The following is a 17,123-nucleotide window of genomic DNA, read 5'->3' on the forward strand; positions in this document are numbered from 1 at the left end:
GTGCGCACTTGCCACCTCTTAAGCAGAATGTCTTATCTAAAGATAACTAAGCCTACTTTGGAATTAGTTAGTTTGAAGACATGAAAGGGCCACTGAGTTTTCCAGTTTAATGAAAGCTAACATTTATTAAGTACTAATAATTCTATTTATTATATATAATGAATTATATTTATTAAGCACACTGTTATAGGCATTTAACATTTCTTAATTAAATTCACTTAATTCTTATCACAATCCTGAGGTAAATATTATTATCCTTATTCTACAAAGGAGGAAACTGAGGCACAAGTAGCTAAGTAACTTGCCTGATCTCACACAGTGGCCATGCCAGGCTTCAGCCTTAGGTCATTTGGTCCTAGTGTCCGTTCTTGGACTATCACACTGCACAGCCTTTATTTTTAACAATATTTATAGGTAATCTCTATGGGCTAGCAGGGACCAGAGGCTAACAATACTGATATGACTAAGACATGGTCCCTACCCTGCAGTAGCTTAGAATCTAGTGCGAGAGACAAACATGGTAAATGACATGGTAGAGGAATAACGGGAGCAATAGGCACATGGAAGAGAGTTTGCATTAGGTTGATGACGATAATTAATTTGGAAAGCATAATGTATTTCTCATTAAAATAGAGAAATCAAGTGACACCGTACCTAGGATCCCATTCATTCTAAAAAAGTAATTAACAAGAAGCAGAAGAGTTTCACATATAAACCAGCTAACTAATGTCGGGTCACGAAAAGCTAGTGGACAGCAGTTTTACTGAATTCGCAGCCAAGTTCTACACCCTACCTTGGTAAAATGTCAGGGACTTGTTGGAAATCCTGCAGTATGAGTTAGGTGGAAGAAGAATTCCACTAAAGAATTTAAGGGGAGTGTAGTCAGTCAGGGCAAATTCCAGATGGACAACCCAGAGAATGTTCTGATGTAGAAATGACGAGTTCAGTGATTCCTGTGATCTCAGCGAGAGATTTTCTCTTGATTGTCAGTGTCTTAATAGAAGATTGTCATTTTTTTCCCCTTAAAATTATATGTAAAACTCATAATGTCCTGGAACTTTATACAATTTTTGTAGAGAATTCCAAATGATTATGATGAGGAGGACTAGGATAATAAATAAAATGTTACAATAGTGTCCTTTGTTGAGTTTTAAGTAGGCTTTATACAGATTATTTCATTTTATTTTTATAATAACCTCTGAGGGAGGCACTGGCATTATCCTCATTTAACAGGTAATAGCATTAAGATATTTTCCTAAAGTCACACAGAGTTAGCGGTCAAGTTCACTCATTTGCTTATTTAACAAATATTTACTACGCACCTGTTATGTGCCAGGCACTGTTCTACGAGCTGGAGATAGAGCAGTGAACCAAAATGACCTTCATGGAACACACTTTCTAGTGGGAGACAGAAAAAAAACAAAATAACAAACAAATATATACTCTGATATGGTAGGTGCTATGAAGAAAAGTAAAGCAAGGTAAAGAAAGTAAGAGAATGCCTTTTTGTTGTTGCTGTTTGTGTATGTGCTATTTTAGAAAGGCCAATTAAAGAAGATAAGGACTTGAAGGAGCAAGTCATGTGAATACCTGGGATGCGGGGGACAGCATTCCAGGCATAAAGAGAAGCAGGTACAAGGATCCTGAGGTAGGAGAGAGCTCAGCATGTTTGAGGAGGAGCAAAGAAGCCAGAGTGGCTGAAGTAGAGTGAGCAAGGAGGAAGAGAAGTCAGAGAGGTGTGTATGAGGGTGGTTTGCAGACCATATGTATATGGCCTCATAGGCCATGGTGTGTCCTTGGTTTTTTACTCTGAATGAGAGAGGAAGTCACAGAAGGATTTCAAGTTGGAAAATCTGTCTGATTTACATTCCAAAAGGATCCTTTTGACTGCCTTTTGGAGAATAAATCTAGGTGGGCAAAAGCATTGCAGTAATCTAGATAAAAGATGAAGGTGGGTTAGACCCACAGTGGAAATGGTGAAGGTGATGAGAAGTGGTCAGATTCGGGGCATGATCTGAGAAGGAGTCACAGAGTTTTGCTGATGGATCATTTATGGGCTGTGAGATGAAGAGAGGAGTCAAGGATAACTTCAAGGATTTTTGCCCAAGGAAAGGAAAAAATCAAGGGGCCATTTTCTGAGATGGGAACAATGCAGGAGGAGCTGACTTAGAAGGGAAGATCAGGGGTTCCGCCATGCTTGGGATGCCTACTTATCTATCATCCAGGTAGAGATATCAAGTAGGCAGTTTGATATATGAATCTGGTGTTCAGGGAAAGATCGTGGCCAGAGAAACAAATTTGGGAGCCTTCATCATGAATATGGTATAGAAAGCCATGAGGCCAGATGAGATCAACCAAAGCATCAGTGTAGAGAGAGAAGAGAAGTGGCCAGAGGACAGGGCCATGGGGTACTCCACCTAGAGGTTGGCGAGATGGAAAGGAATCAGTGGAGGAAACTGTAGAGAGACCTTGAGAAAGGAGAAAAATCAAAATAGAGTGTTTTCCTGGAACCCAAGAGAGAACATGAGAAAGGAAGATGTGAAATCAACTGGGTCAAATATAGGTGACAATTCATATAAGATGAGGGCTAAGAAGTTACCATTAGACTAGACAAGATGAATTTTACTGAGGACCTCAACGAGAGTTCTTTTGATGGAATAGTGGTGAGAAAAGGTTGATTGAAGCAGGTTCAAAGGAAAAGGGAGAAAAAGACGTGAAGACATTGACAGATTTAGAGATATTTTCTTCAAATGGAAGAGTGGCGGGAAGAGAATGATGGCTGGTGTTACAGCATGTTATTGGCTGATGGGAATGTTCCAGGAAAGGGAGAAAATTTGATGCAGGTGATTACTGGAGCAACATCTTGATTTGAAGACAGAGGATGGGATCTAGTGCACAAATGGAGGTGTGGATCTTAGTAGCACAGATAGTTCATCCGTCGTAACAGGAGGGAAGGCAACCCCTGTGTTTACAGATGCAGGGATGTTGGTAGATGTGTTGGTAGGAGTTTGTAGAAGTTCTCTTATGATTGTTTCTATTTTCTCAGTGAAGAATGAGAAGCGGACAGAGAGGAGATTTGAAGGCTTGAGGGCAAAAGAGAAGGTGTGAAATGTTTACCTTGGGGAATGAGTGGATTAGGAAATATAACAGGATTGCTGGGTGACCCAAGGCATTAAAAGTTAGTAGTCATATGTTTGGTTCAGAGTGGGGTCTGTTTGACTCCAGACCCTAAGGTCTTAGATTTTGTAGTTTCTATTATTTTCTGGTATTACCCAGGAAATGTAATTAAACCTAAAGGAACACCAGACAAGAAAAGACCTGAAGAGGTCTTTTGATTTAATTCTCAAGGCTCTAGGCAGAAATAGTGCTCTTGTCCTATTTGCAAATCTCCACGAAGGCAGATTCTACAGCACCCTCATGCTTAGGTCTCCCTTAGATGTTGGAACACCCCCTCCCTTCCACTTATTATTTTCTTTTCTGTTAGTTATCTAAGCTAGTTCTCTGCTTCTCATTTATGACCTGGAAGAGCTCATAAACATCCTAATAAATTTTTACATCTTTGTATCAGTTTGTACTTAGGGCTTCTCTTTTTTCTCAGACCAAATTTTACATTTCTCCCAAATTTTTAGCTACTAATTGTTTTTGCTTCTGGATCTTGGTCAAAGTTTATCTGAAAAGGTCAAGAATTACGACAATATTTAACTTATATTTTCTCTATAAATTTTAAGGAATGACTGCTACATAAATGACCTGAGAAAATATTCTGTGAAATGTACTGTTGAAGGTTCCTGTTTGACCTCAGTTGTGAATTTCTCGCCTTCCTTGCAATTTCCTTGTTGGTCAGTAGACCTTTGAATTTTTAAATACTTTTTCATGTTAAGGTTGGACTCAAGGAATATTTTCATACCTGAAATGTTATATATACTGCAACTTCAGAAATAAACTCAAATGATTAAAGCCTATGAACAATTCAGCAACTTTTGTTAAAAGTAAAGTGATCCATAGCTAGTAGCTATGAATATCTACTGCTTAGGTTGCATCCATTTTCTAGATGATACACTGGTATCTGGATTTGGTGAAACAACAAATATTAACAACCTCTACAGTGAGTATACAATCCAGTATTTTAAATTACATATGAAACTATTCCTGTTTTTAATTTTTCTCTGCTTTGTCACCCATAACTCACTCATTCTAGACTTAGCCATGCTCTTCATGTCAGAAATAAAGAAGCATGGACTTTGGGGTCAAACAAATTTTGGTCCTGCCACTTACCTAAAAGTGTGATTTTGAATAAATGACTTACTTCCAGATCCTCAGTTTCCTCCCCTGTGAAATGCATATACCCTGCACTTATGCCTTGGCAATAATATGCAGAGGGAGTCTTTCACTAGAAGGAAATAAATCTCACTCATAGCGCATTACAAATATACTCAGAGCCCAAAGGATGGTGCCAAACATTTCTTTACTCTTTCTCTTGAGTCACTTTCAGTCCTTGCAGCCTCCCCCTCAATCCCCCCCCCCAATTCTCTTCCTGCATCTATAAATATCTTTCCTTTGTTCTACCTACATCTTTTTTCTCCACCCACATCTCACTAGGGTCTGGCCATTCTTCCTAGTGGAATCTCTAGAAGACAATCGATCTCTTTCTAATACAGCTCACTTCAGGAGGCATAATTTTGTGTATATTTATGCTCTAAGCCCACCTTTCTTCTGGAGAAAAGAATGGAGAGGGACAAAGGGCTTGGAGGTGCCAGAGAAACATACCTCACCACTTTATCCATGAATAATAATAGCCTTCTCATAAAGTTGTTTTGAGAATTAAACAAGATAATATTTGAGAAGTGTTTAGCGTGCTGCATAGTAACCATTAAACAAGTGAGGACTATACTATTATTATTATTATTATTATATATCTGTTGAGCAGTAGATCAGTGTTCCTGGGCTTGGCTTACTCACAGGGGCCTTCCCGACCAGATAATATGGGAGATTGCCTAGAGACTAAATGTTGAGTTTTATTCTGAAACTCACTGCTGACTGACTGTGGATAAAACAGGTCTCTACCAAGGTAACTAAAAGACCTTCTCTTCGTTCCCTTGTAAGAGCCAGATTAGGGAAAATGGGCCTTTAAACTGAGTTTCTGTTCTCCATTAAGAAGTCCTGTGAATGTGAGAAAGGTCCCCAGGTCCTTTGAGCTCCCTGAGAGGTAACAGTGAGGAAAGTTAGGAGCAGAGGCCTGGTAACCATGGGTCTGAGTTCTGGGTTGGCCATTTACTTGCTGTATGATTTTTTAACAAGTCCCTTAATCTCTTGGATCCCAATTTCCTCATCTAAAAAATGAAAGTAAAAATAGCAACTTTTCAGAACTGAGTAGTAAGTGAGTAAGGCATGTAAATCCTTGAGCCCAGTAATGGCTCTCAACAGAATTGTTTCCTTTTGTCCTTCTCCCAAAATGTACTCTTGTTCCGTTGTAGGGGTCTCTCTTAGTCGCCTTACGTCAGTGGCTCCACCAGCCTGTAAAATAGGCACACAATGATGTGTTCCGAGGGACACTTTATCCGAGGTTAGCATGTTCTTATTCAGTTCTGTTTTGCTTCTCTGAGTTCCTCTAGTTTGGTGTATGCTGAAGAGATTTAGGATAGAGTTGGCTATTGGTAGATGGCTGGTATTATAAATGTTTTTGTTGCTACATAACAGACTGGGTAAGAGAACTGACGCCCTTCCAAAGGAAAACTAAAGAAAAACTATTTAATTTACTATGCAGATGCTTCAAAGTGATTTAGAACAACTAATCCACAGGCGGACTTTCCAAAGAGAAAGACATCTTTATGACAAGTAAATGACTGACCCATTTATCCAGAAGATAAAGTGATTTACTCTCCTGTGGATGGGGAATTCAGTTCCTTATTTATAAGGAACAAGGTCGGAGCTGAAGATGCTGTCCTCTAAACACAAAGCAAATTTGTAGAGGGTGTATTTCACTGAAAGCCAATGTATAAATTACATAAGGGGGAGAAAAAGAATTATAGGGTCTGCAATTGCTTTTCAGGGTACAAAAGGACATTTGATTTTTTTTTTCTCTCAGCGTAATTCAGAAAGAAATGACACCCCAGGGACTCAAGATTGGGTTTTCTTGTAGGGCAAGAAAGACATTTTTCTAGGAAACGGAAAGGTGTGTGAGGGTTTAGGTAAGGTAAGGATGATTTTTGCCATTGAACAATGCTGTATATGAAGCCCAGCATACGGGCAGTCTCTTTGATCATTAAATACGTTTCTGCACACAAATATATCAATGTGAAAGGGCAGAGGTAGCTTTAGAATTTCTCTGCTGAAGTGGCTTACAGGTAGCACTTGTGTTGGAAAGGTGGCAGGGAGATTTATCTTGAATCTGTGTTTTAATCTATGCCTTTAGAGGTCGGATGATGAGGGGAGTGTCTAAAGGTCTCTCCAGCTGCCACTACTGTAGAAAGAGCTTCTTTGTCCAATTGTTCTTTCATGAAGGGAGAATAGAGACACCAGAGACTCACAGAAGGTGAAGTTCATTGGGCGTCTTCTGTTTCCCAGGCTGGCAAATAGGAAGCAGAAGCTCCTCCCTTCTAGATCCATACCAGTCCTTTCTTGTGTGATGGTCAAGGTTCCTGGTAGTCAGCACATAGTGGTGATTTAGAGTTTGCTGTCTCTTAAGGGTCTTTTTTTTGTTATTGCCTTGTGAAATAATTACTGAGGCCTGAAGAAGGTGTGTCCAGCTGTCTTAGTTCTGGAAGAAGCCCCACGTGCCAGAGAAGAGAGCTGGGAGGCTGTCAGGCTAAAAGGAGCCTTTCATGCTGTGAGAACCATCTTCTGTCAGCAGAAAACTTAGTAGTCAGTGTCAGCAAAACCTAATTACAGCAGTGGGAGCCTTGGACTCTGTGCATCTAAAGACCACAGGTTAAGAAGTACTTGACTTTTTTTTACACTAATGAAAGGTAAGAAGTTATCTCCCTGTGATATATGGGAGCATGCCAGGTACAAATTGAAGTACCAAATGTGTGAAATGAGGCTCCTAAACTATGAATGAATTACATTCCTGTATCCATGGCTTAGTTTGAACTGTTTCTGAATAGGGGCTGGGAATAGGGTTGCTGGATAAAATACAGGATGCTCAGTTAAATCTGAATTTCAGACAAATTGTAAGTAATTTTTAGTATAAATATGTCCCATGCAATATTTGGGACATACTTATATTAGAAAATTTGTCTATCTGAAATTCAAATTTACATGGCAACTTGTATTATTATTATTATTAGCTAAATCTGGAAACCTTAGTTGGGAAGTAGGTAATGTGTTGTAAGAGGAGAGTAACGTTTAGCCACATCTCTTCTGTGTTCCCAGTGTTGGCAAGAAGGGGGAGATAAGGAATACCTAGGGACAAGTTATCTGTGTTGGGTACGTGGGCATTGCATCTTTAAATACAACCAGTGTGGCTTCCAGGAAGAGTGAGTGTGGCCTGCGAATTAATGCAGAGCATAGAGGTCAGTTTTCTGAGTGGGCACCTAAGCCGCGTGCAAAGCCTCATTATAAGCTTTCTGACTTCTTTATGCTTTTTTTTTTAATAACTCCAGTGTAAGTATATTCTTGATTCAGGCCTGGGATTAATTTCAGCTATCATCTCTGTACTGGTAACTCTTAAATTTAAATCCTTATTTTGGATTACTCAACTGGCTACCAATGTACTTCTCACCATGGCTCATCCTTTCAGAAAGGATGTATATGTAGGTCTTTAGAGAAGGATGTGTATGGAGGTCTGGATGGACGCTATTTTCATATTATTAGCGACATCTTTGCATCCAAAAGGGAATTCTTTTGTAATTTCAACAAAATCAAGCCTAAAATAATTATGGTAGAGAGTGTTTCTTGTTTTAAAATATCTATGCAATGGGATTTGTGTCCTTAAACCCTTCATTTCACTGGTCATTACCTAAGGATTAAAATAAGATCATTAGAATATATTTGAAAGAGCACTAAACTCAGATGAAGAAGACCCAAGACTATGCTTCCTCTTACTATGAGCTTCTCTGGGTTTCAATTTCCTCACCTCTGAATTAGAGGGATTGGATAATGTCTAGAGTCCCTTGCAACCCTAACATTCTGTGACACTATAATGGTTGTTTGTAACTCGTGTTCAAAGCAATTAGTCAGCCTCACATTTTGTCTACCTCTTTTGCATAGAGCTACATATCTGCCATCCTCATCTCAGCTGCAGAGAAAAGAGCAGCCCCATTTGCCTCAATTTTCCAATTGTCCTGGAAATTACCTGCCCACCCCGTTAGCCCTGTATCAGATGAAAATCCTTCTGGTTACACTTTCTATAGACTCAGAAATGCTAATTCTTCAGAGGTCCCACAGCAATGGATTTCTGGCTCCAGCCCACCTGCTTACCCCCTTATGGATTGATGATATAGAATTTCTCTTTATTTGTTTATACCTGGCTGAAAAATCCATGGTCAGCTGCTCAACTTTGTGCACTGTGCCCTAAATATGTACATGAATGGATCCTCTCATTAAACAAGTATTCATGTTGTGCTCATCTGGATCCAGCCGCTGGGCAGGATGTTTCTGATACCTTCATGGGTTTGGAGCTTCAATGTATACATTCAGTCTGCAATGGCTTATGACTGTGCTTCTATAATATGGAGAAAACTGAAAGCAGTTGTATGCTGGAATTGGCTCACAGTAGCTCACAAGAGCTGATTGTCAAATTATCAGGAATTTTTTGAGCTGATTGTTAAACACAACCATTTTTAAAAATTAAATCATATAGACCTACAACAAATACAGCATACTAAAAAAACAAAGATAATAAAGATAATAAATATTCAAAATACTAATTATTTTACTCTGCATATCTATACTTTTGATGTTATTTGCATCTGTTATATCTATATGGTGGAAACACTGTATAATGATGTTACTGCACATCTCTTCCCAACCACACATTCAGTGACCTCATGTTAGTAGCTTCAAGTAGGCCATGACAGGAGTATTTACACCAAAGAAATCAGCAAATGCAACAGATCAGACCTTGATTTATTGCTTTGTTGACATCTAGACTTAAGAAATTAATGGAGAGAATGTTACTAATGCAGATTAAACTTAAAAATGTGTAGTGTGTGGTGTCTGTAGCTCTTACATTGTGAATAGCAGAAAAAATTCAGGAAATATGCTTCCAATATTCAAAAACTATTATATGTTGCAACAAAAAAAATCATTCATTTCATTGATGAATGAGTGAAGTTCCAATATATATCTTCATTGTTTCACACTTATGTAACAATTACTCTTTAACGTAATAAAAATATCAACCAACTTTTACATAGGAACTATGTGTACTCTTCAATTGCAGACACAGGTTGGCTATGAATACAACTCAATATCCGTACAAAATTGATAGAAAAATCAGTGAAAGCATTCTGTGAGAACCAACTGTCTATACAGAATAGGAGATAAAGAGTATTGGATATTTTATTATATGTAAATTGTGGGCTGCACGTTCTTTTTATTAGCAAAACTTATAATAAACTTATATATGTATAAGTGTACATACAGTTTTTTTCCAGAGTGCCTGTTGTTGAACATTTTCCAGCACACTATTGACTCAAACCTCAAATCAGTAGAGCCCCCTCTGGTTGGCCTATTTGCTGGGGCTGACACAGTCCTCAGCTGAGGCCGTGGCTCCTGATTTGAAACTGTGCTCCAGAGAATTCTTAAAACCCTTTTTCTTTCTGCAGTCCCTGCTATGATGACCCTGCTTCATCTCACCATATTTTGTTGTTTCTGATTCCCATTGGCTCTGGGTCATTGGAGCTGGATTTTGATGTGTTATATTAGAGGAGAATTGCCATTTCCTTTGTCTCATGTTTTTGTAAGGAAAATTCTGTTAAAATAAAACTCCCACCAACCTCTCTCCCCAACCTTTTCTTACTCCACATAACAGATTGATGAGTTGGGAGGAAGAACTGAGTTAGCTTGCTTAACGTTGGGCCTAAAGGATACCTGAATTCTTGGTTCCTCTCTGTGGTAAGCTTCCAGGAACAAGCTCTGTCTGCCAGAGAGAGGCCTGCAGTTTTGGGGTGTGAATTTAATTTTGGGGTAGAGTGTTAGGAAGCCCTAAACATATTATATATATAATTGGTTTTTCTGATTGTTTGTCATCTTCATTTCATTTTTTAATGGGTTCTAAACTCAAGAGGGTAAGTTATTTATTGGGCCCCTAACACTCTGTGTGCTATAACACCAAGGGTCTTAAAGATGAGGATCAGTCTTACTTACAGTGGGCATTCACCCTCTATCTATTTCCCACAATTTGATCCTTACCTGTTTCAATCCACCCAGCTTCTGGTAACCTGATGTTCTAATCAAATTTGGTGGTATTTAATCTGTCTTCATCTCGCCGATCTTCATGGCCCTGCTGATAACCCAGCTTTGAATGCTCTCCTCATTTGGTGTCTTTCACCCTGATCAGTCTGCTTTTCTTTGGACTTTTGGAGTCACGCAGACTTGAGTTTGAATCCTAGCTCTGTCATTTACTAGCTAAACAAGCTTGAGTTTAAGTTTTCTCAGCCTTCGATTTTAAGTCTGTAAAATGGGGATAATTATAGGACTAATCTCATAGAGTTGTTTGAAGATTGAGCAAACTAAATATGCGAAGATTTAGCATAGCCTCTGGCACATAATAAGTCCTTAAAAAATGGTAACTATTATTTTTTTCCTTCTTCCTCTCTCCTGCCTATTAGGATTCCTCAAGCTTCAGACCATCGCCCTCTACCTTTTTCCACGTATACCCATTTAGAGTATATTGAACCTCATAGCTTTAGCCAGCACATTCTTTGATGGTGCACAAATCTTCATCTCCATCGTGGCCTTCTTGTTGGAGCATCTGTCATGCACATTTTTGACTGACATCAGGACACTGCATATGAAATATTCACCTGCTCATTATCTAACCGTCCCCACATTAGTGTGCCCTTCCAATTTCCTCGTTTCCATCAGTGGCACCCCTATTTGGCCTTGATCTCAGGCTTTCAAGTTGCATTCTTTACTCCCCATATCTGTTAATCATTAAGCCCCACTTCAGCCCTTCTCACAGCTTCAGTTACCGTTCGTTCTCATGACTGACAATGAAGCCATCTGGTGCACTCCCGTTCAGCCTCCTCACTGCTCTCTGCCCTTAATATCCTTGTTTTCTCCTTTGTGCTTTTGCTCATGGTGCTCAAGGGACACTTGATGATCTTTAAGTTAGTCTCTTATTATTTACTGACTTATATTGCTCTCTAACTCTTTGAAATATCTATGTCTTTCTCTTCAACTAGGTTGTGAACTCCTTGAAGACAAAAAAAACAGGTGATAAACTTCTCAGAATCACTGTCATAGTGCTAAACACAGTGCTCAATAAACACTTCGCAATGGAATGAATTGATTGACTATAACCCTTTCTTGTTAAGAATACTATAATAGCTTCCTATTGCCTAAGTCAATCCCAAGCTCTTCAGACTGGCATTCCAGGTGTACTGTCAGCTGGCTCCATCTCACCTGCTTCTAACTTTAGCTCTTCCCTGACATGGGCCCTCCATTCATGTGACCTTGGTGTACACACACACACACACATTTACTTAACTGGATATTAAAATGATAATCTTTCTGTCTCAGTTTTGTCTGAGGCCCCAAGATATTAGGTACTTACCACCCTACGCTGAAAAATGCAAGGCTAGACCACCTATGAAGGACTTGTAAAGGGCTGGGGAAAACCAGTTGCATGACCTTTTGCCCAATAACAGTGGGTTGAGGTTGAGAAGGACCAGGAAATTAGGAAGAAAAGTTCACTGGAAAAAGTGTTTAAGTGCAGAGGCATTCCTCCCTTTTAATGGTGGGGGAGGAAGCTTCCTCCTCATCTCACGTGCAGTGAGGGGGCTTTAAGAGGACTTCGCAGAGAGCTTGATATATGTTCTCTGAAGTTTCGAGGGAAAAATGGAACCAATGCGTAACTCATGATGAGAAAATTTAAAGGAGAAAGTGTGTGGCTGGAACTGCTTGTCTGGTGGTAAAGGAAAGAAAGGTGACTAAAGTGGGAGTCAAGAGTGCTTTTGCTGGGGGCCGGCCCAGTGGCGCAAGAGGTTAAGTGTGCGCGCTCTGCTGCAGCGGCCCAGGGTTCGCCGGTTCGGATCCCGGACGCGCACTGACGCACCGCTTGGCAAGCCATGCTGTGGCGGCATCCCATATAAGGTGGAGGAAGATGGGCACGGATGTTAGCCTAGGGCCAGTCTTCCTCAGCAAAGAAAGAGGAGGATTGGCAGATGTTAGCATAGGGCTGATCTCCTCACACACACACAAAAAGAGTGCTTTATGCTGACGATGGGACAGAGGTGCAGGTTCCCCATGGACAGTTGTGGGTCACATTGGAGAGCCAACTGGGTCAGTTTGAAATAAAAATAGGCCACACCCAAAGGACTTCCAGAGATAGGGCCATCTTGGCAGAAAGAAACTGGAGGTATCCTAGTGAACACAGAAGCTGCTGGGGAGGAGTGAGGGTTGTAAGGGACCAATCTGAGGAGAGGCATTGCCCTTGTCTAGAGATTCTGGCTATTCCAAATTGGGCAGCATGCTGTAGAACCACAAAATCTCACGAGGGGAAGAGACCAGCACAGAGGGCACCAATATGAAGTCATGTTGGTACCGGTCAACCAAGACCTTTGCTTCCCCTTTCTCCTCCCTCTCCCGTCCAAACCCAGAGCAGTCTAGGGGCAGGTAGGAGGAGGAGAGGAGGAAAAGACAAGGTAGGGAAATAGAAAAGCCCACTGAAATGTTTTTTCTCACACCAACCAATTCTCCATACACCAACTGGGTGTCCAACAACTCATTTAAATTCTGACGCTAGCTACCTGGAGTTAGAGTCAGACTTCACGGGTTAAGGGCTCAGTCCCACAAGATCCCACTTCAGATGCTAGCCACAAATGGGGTACCCAAGCTACTCACATTTCTACCAGGCTGACTCAAACTTGGGGGATTCCTACAACTCCCTCTTAGGGTTCCATAACTTGCTAAACAACTCGCAGAACTTGGGAAAGCGCTTTACTTAACTGGTAGTGGTTTATTATAAAGGATACAACTGAGGTATGCATAGGGCAAGGTATGAAGGTGGTGCACAGAGCTACGATGCCCTCTCTGGCCATGTCACCCTCCCAGCACTTTGATGTGTTCACCAACCTGGAAGGTCCCCAAATCCCACCTTTTAAGGGTTTTTGTGGAGGTTTCATTACCTAGGCATGATTGATGAAATCATTGGCCATTGATGATTAAACTCAATCTCCAGCCCCTCTCCCCTTCCCTGGAGGTGGGAGGTGAGGTGTGTAAAAGTTCCAACCCTCTAATTTAGGCTTGGTCTTTCCGGTAACCAGCCCACATCTTCAAGCTATCTCAGGGCCCCAGCAAGAGTCACCTCATTAGCAAAATTGAAATGGTTAAAAGGGGCTCATTATGAATAACAAAAGACACTCCTATCACTAAGAAATTCCAAGGGTTTAAGGAGCTCTGTGCCAGGAACCAGGGACAAATACGAAATACAAATTTCCTATTATACCACACCCATAATACCTCCTTTTCCACTGCAGCTTGAAGCAGGCCCGGGCAATGGGAGAGGAGAAACTTTTAATTTAAATAAAATTTGGAGTTCAATTATTCAGCTAAAATGGACATTTTTGTTACTGAGATGACATTGTTCTTGTGTCTAGAATGACTGAATGACTTTTTATTATTAAACATTAGAAACAGGTGTGGGTCCTGCCTGAGGAATCATGCCAGGAATGGAGAAGGGTTCCAGGGAATGGGTTTGTGTGGGCAGGAGAAAGGGAAATAATAAAGCTGTTTCTTTGTTGTGCCCCTTGAAGTACCTCTCTTTCAACCTAACTGTTACATTTGCTGGTGCTGCACATGTAGATAGGCGCATAAGGCATGAGTGCACGCACACAACGCACACACTCACACACCTTTCTACATCTAGGATCTAGAGTTGAATTCATCTCCTCCAATAAATCTTTCCCGGTTAGCCCCAACTCACACAGCTCTCCCTCTTGGAATTTCTGTAATTCCTATTTTTAAAACCATATAATCCAGCACTTAAATATATGGACCAACCTTATATCTCCATTGGTCTTCATGTATGTGTCTTTACCCCTCATTCTTATAGTAAGCCTCTCACCAGAAGCCAATGTGTTTTACTTTTTGGGTATGTCTCATATATCCTTCCATTGTCACTTAATAAACTCTGCATGATTGATTGATCAGGTAGGCTCAAGATCCATCATGGCTATGTCAAAGGTTGGTTAAACCTCCAATGTAGGGGCCGGCCCGGTGGCACAAGTGGTTAAGTGCACGAGCTCCACTGCCGCGGCCCGGGGTTCACCGGTTCGGATCCCAGGCACGCCCCAATGCACTGCTTGGCAAGCCATGCTGTGGCGGCATCCCATATAAAGCAGAGGAAGATGGGCATGGATGTTAGCCCGGGACCAGTCTTCCTCAGCAAAAAGAGGAGGATTGGCAGATGTTAGCTCAGGGCCGATCTTCCTCACACACACACAAAAATAATAATAATAACTTAAAAAAAGAAAAACCTCCAATGTGGTCTAAAATCTAAAGCTAAATCTTTCTGTCTCTTGAAGGAAATGCTGGCCACCTTGACTCAGCTTTCCAGTTTTTTTGGTTGGTCAATGAACTGTTGAACAGAGTGTGCTAACGAAATAACTAAATTTCATGCCGTCTTTAATTTTTTGATGAAAGTTAAAATTCCAGTGAGCGTGTGGTATGTGACATCAGTCCTCTTCAGGCATTATACTGTGTGGACATCTTTGGTTAACTTACATGTTACTCAGTTGTTTACTTACCTCGTAGTCACCAGTAGACCAAAATTCTTACTAATATTCAACTCTTTGATAATAAAATTTTCCATAGAGCTGGAAGAGTTTCCCAGGCAGCTGGAAGTGTATTCTGAGACCAGCCTATCTCAAAATTGCTTCAATTATGGGTAGGACATGCATTTCATCAGCCTCCCACCTTTTCGTTAGCACCTCTTTTTCACTCATTTCCGGACAGTGAAGGAAATTAGTCTGATTTTATTAATCCTCCTATCCGCCATGGGGGCTGGCAGTGTGTTTGACTCCTCAAAGGCGTGAGACTTCTCCAAGGCATTTCAGAGCTCCAGGAGCCTTGTATGTCAGTGAATTCTTGATGTCTCTTTGAGCAGAATAAATGAATCATATATGTACATTGAACAAACGAAACTCTATTCTTCTTCTGCAGGTGATACAGGCTTGCCATTCATACCCCAGAGCAATCGAAGTTGTAGTCAACGCCTATGAACACATCAAGTGGAACGTAAAGTGGAAAAGAGCTATCCCTGATGATGACTTGGAGGTAAAGAGTCAATTCACTTCCTATTGTTTTCACTATAAAGTACTTCAAGACTGCAACGGAAGTGCAGAAAATTCTAATTCAAAACATTGGTTTTGAGAATGCTTTTAAGACCTACTCAGATACAACCAGACAAAGGGTTATAAAATGCAGGTGTGGAGTAAATAGATGCATCGAGTATGTAGCGCTTGGGAGTGTCTTGGGGATTTCTCCATTTAAGAGCGAGTTGAACAAGTATGTAAAGGTGGCAGTTTTACTTTCTTGCCGTCAGTTTTGATGAATTAATAATAATAATATTTGGGATTGCTCCTACAGAGTTTTTACCAGAAGATTAAAGTGTTCCATGTAGATTGTTTCCTTTACTTTTAAATATCTTCAAGCCATTAGTAGCAGGAAACAGAGTATTAAAAACCGTGTGATGGGTCATACAGAGAGCCACTGGCAAAGCTGAGTCCTCACTCCATATATGGACTTTACTGCCTTTGTAAACCAGTCCTTCCACAGAACCCCCTCTTCTCGGGTTTAGCAGTCATGGGCTGTCTCCAACATGTGGAGAGGTATCAGGCACACAGTGCAAAACTCTTTGGTCTTAGAGGCTGATGGCTTAGATGGAATCTTATTCTGCTGCTTATTAGCTATCTTACCTTTAAAAAGTTACTTAACCCGCCTTAGCTTATTGATTGATTAAATATCTGAATGTGTGAGTGACACCAGGCACATAAAGGGTGTACAATAATATTTAGATTAATTTCAAATTGCTGTTTTGGTTTACAGGTCCGGGCAGCTCACATAAGTGTATTTTATCTCATTTCCTGGGTCCTGAATTGTAATATAAAGTCTCGTAGCCCCTCCTCTCTCTTCCCTCCTTACATACCACCCCCTCAGCTCTCTATCTCAATTTTAAGTCTAATTTTGTCTCACTATCAGAGACCCTAGAAAGCTGCCATTATGTATGAAGTTGGGCTTAGATGCATCATTGTTGATTTCTATTGATGTAAACTGTGGGACTTTTCTGACTTTATCCTATCTTGCCTTCCTTTTCAGAGATACTGGGATTTTTACCACTCTCTCTTCACCGTGTGCAGTAACTCTCCAAGGACTCTCATGCATCTATCGAGATGCGCCATTCGAAAAACGCTACACAGCAGATGTCACAGAGTAATTCCTTTGCTTTCCCTCCCATTGTCATTGAAAAAGTACTTGCTTTTAGAGCCAGAGGGAATCATTTATTAAGCCTTATGAGACAGAAGCTCTCAATCCTAGATATTTAAGTGGACTCGCTGGGTAGACACAGTTTGCATAAATAAAATGGTACTTGGATTGATTATAACACTTCAGGGATTTTAAAACACTTTACAAACACGATGTCATTAATCCTAGGGTATCATGGTGAGGGGAAATAAACAAGAAGTAAAGTTAAGCATTCTTAGAGACAGGAATGTATCCAGAAGGTACTGACATAACAATAATAACTAATATGTATAGTGCACTTACTAAGTGCCTAATATATTTTTGTAAAAATTTTCATATATTATCTCATTTGAAAGGGGACCCAGGTTTTCTTACAACCAATCTCATTCGCTCCCTTATCAGTAATAAGTTTACATTGCTGTTCAGTTGGCAAAATAGCAGCCTTTGTGATTGGCCTCTTAATCTTGGCGTCTTTCCCCCATTCCCACTTCGCA

The 17,123-nt window shown here is 40.4% G+C and overlaps 1 protein-coding gene across 1 annotated transcript in view; it reads left to right on the forward strand.

Annotated features, from left to right (window-relative positions):
* The window catches only part of ASB4 (ankyrin repeat and SOCS box containing 4), a 63,923-nt gene extending 47,026 nt beyond the window's left edge, over positions 1 to 16,897 (forward strand). The window contains exons 4-5 of the mRNA XM_004431368.3: positions 15,328 to 15,441; positions 16,483 to 16,897. Of these exons, the coding sequence (XP_004431425.2) occupies positions 15,328 to 15,441; positions 16,483 to 16,671 (303 nt within the window). The 3' untranslated portion in view covers positions 16,672 to 16,897. The remainder of the gene's footprint in view (positions 1 to 15,327; positions 15,442 to 16,482) is intronic.
* Positions 16,898 to 17,123: the final 226 nt, after the last annotated feature.

The sequence above is a fragment of the Ceratotherium simum genome, chromosome 1, assembly GCF_057802395.1.
Source record: "Ceratotherium simum simum isolate JZ-2026a chromosome 1, ASM5780239v1, whole genome shotgun sequence".
In the NCBI taxonomy this organism is placed as follows: Eukaryota; Metazoa; Chordata; class Mammalia; order Perissodactyla; family Rhinocerotidae; genus Ceratotherium; species Ceratotherium simum.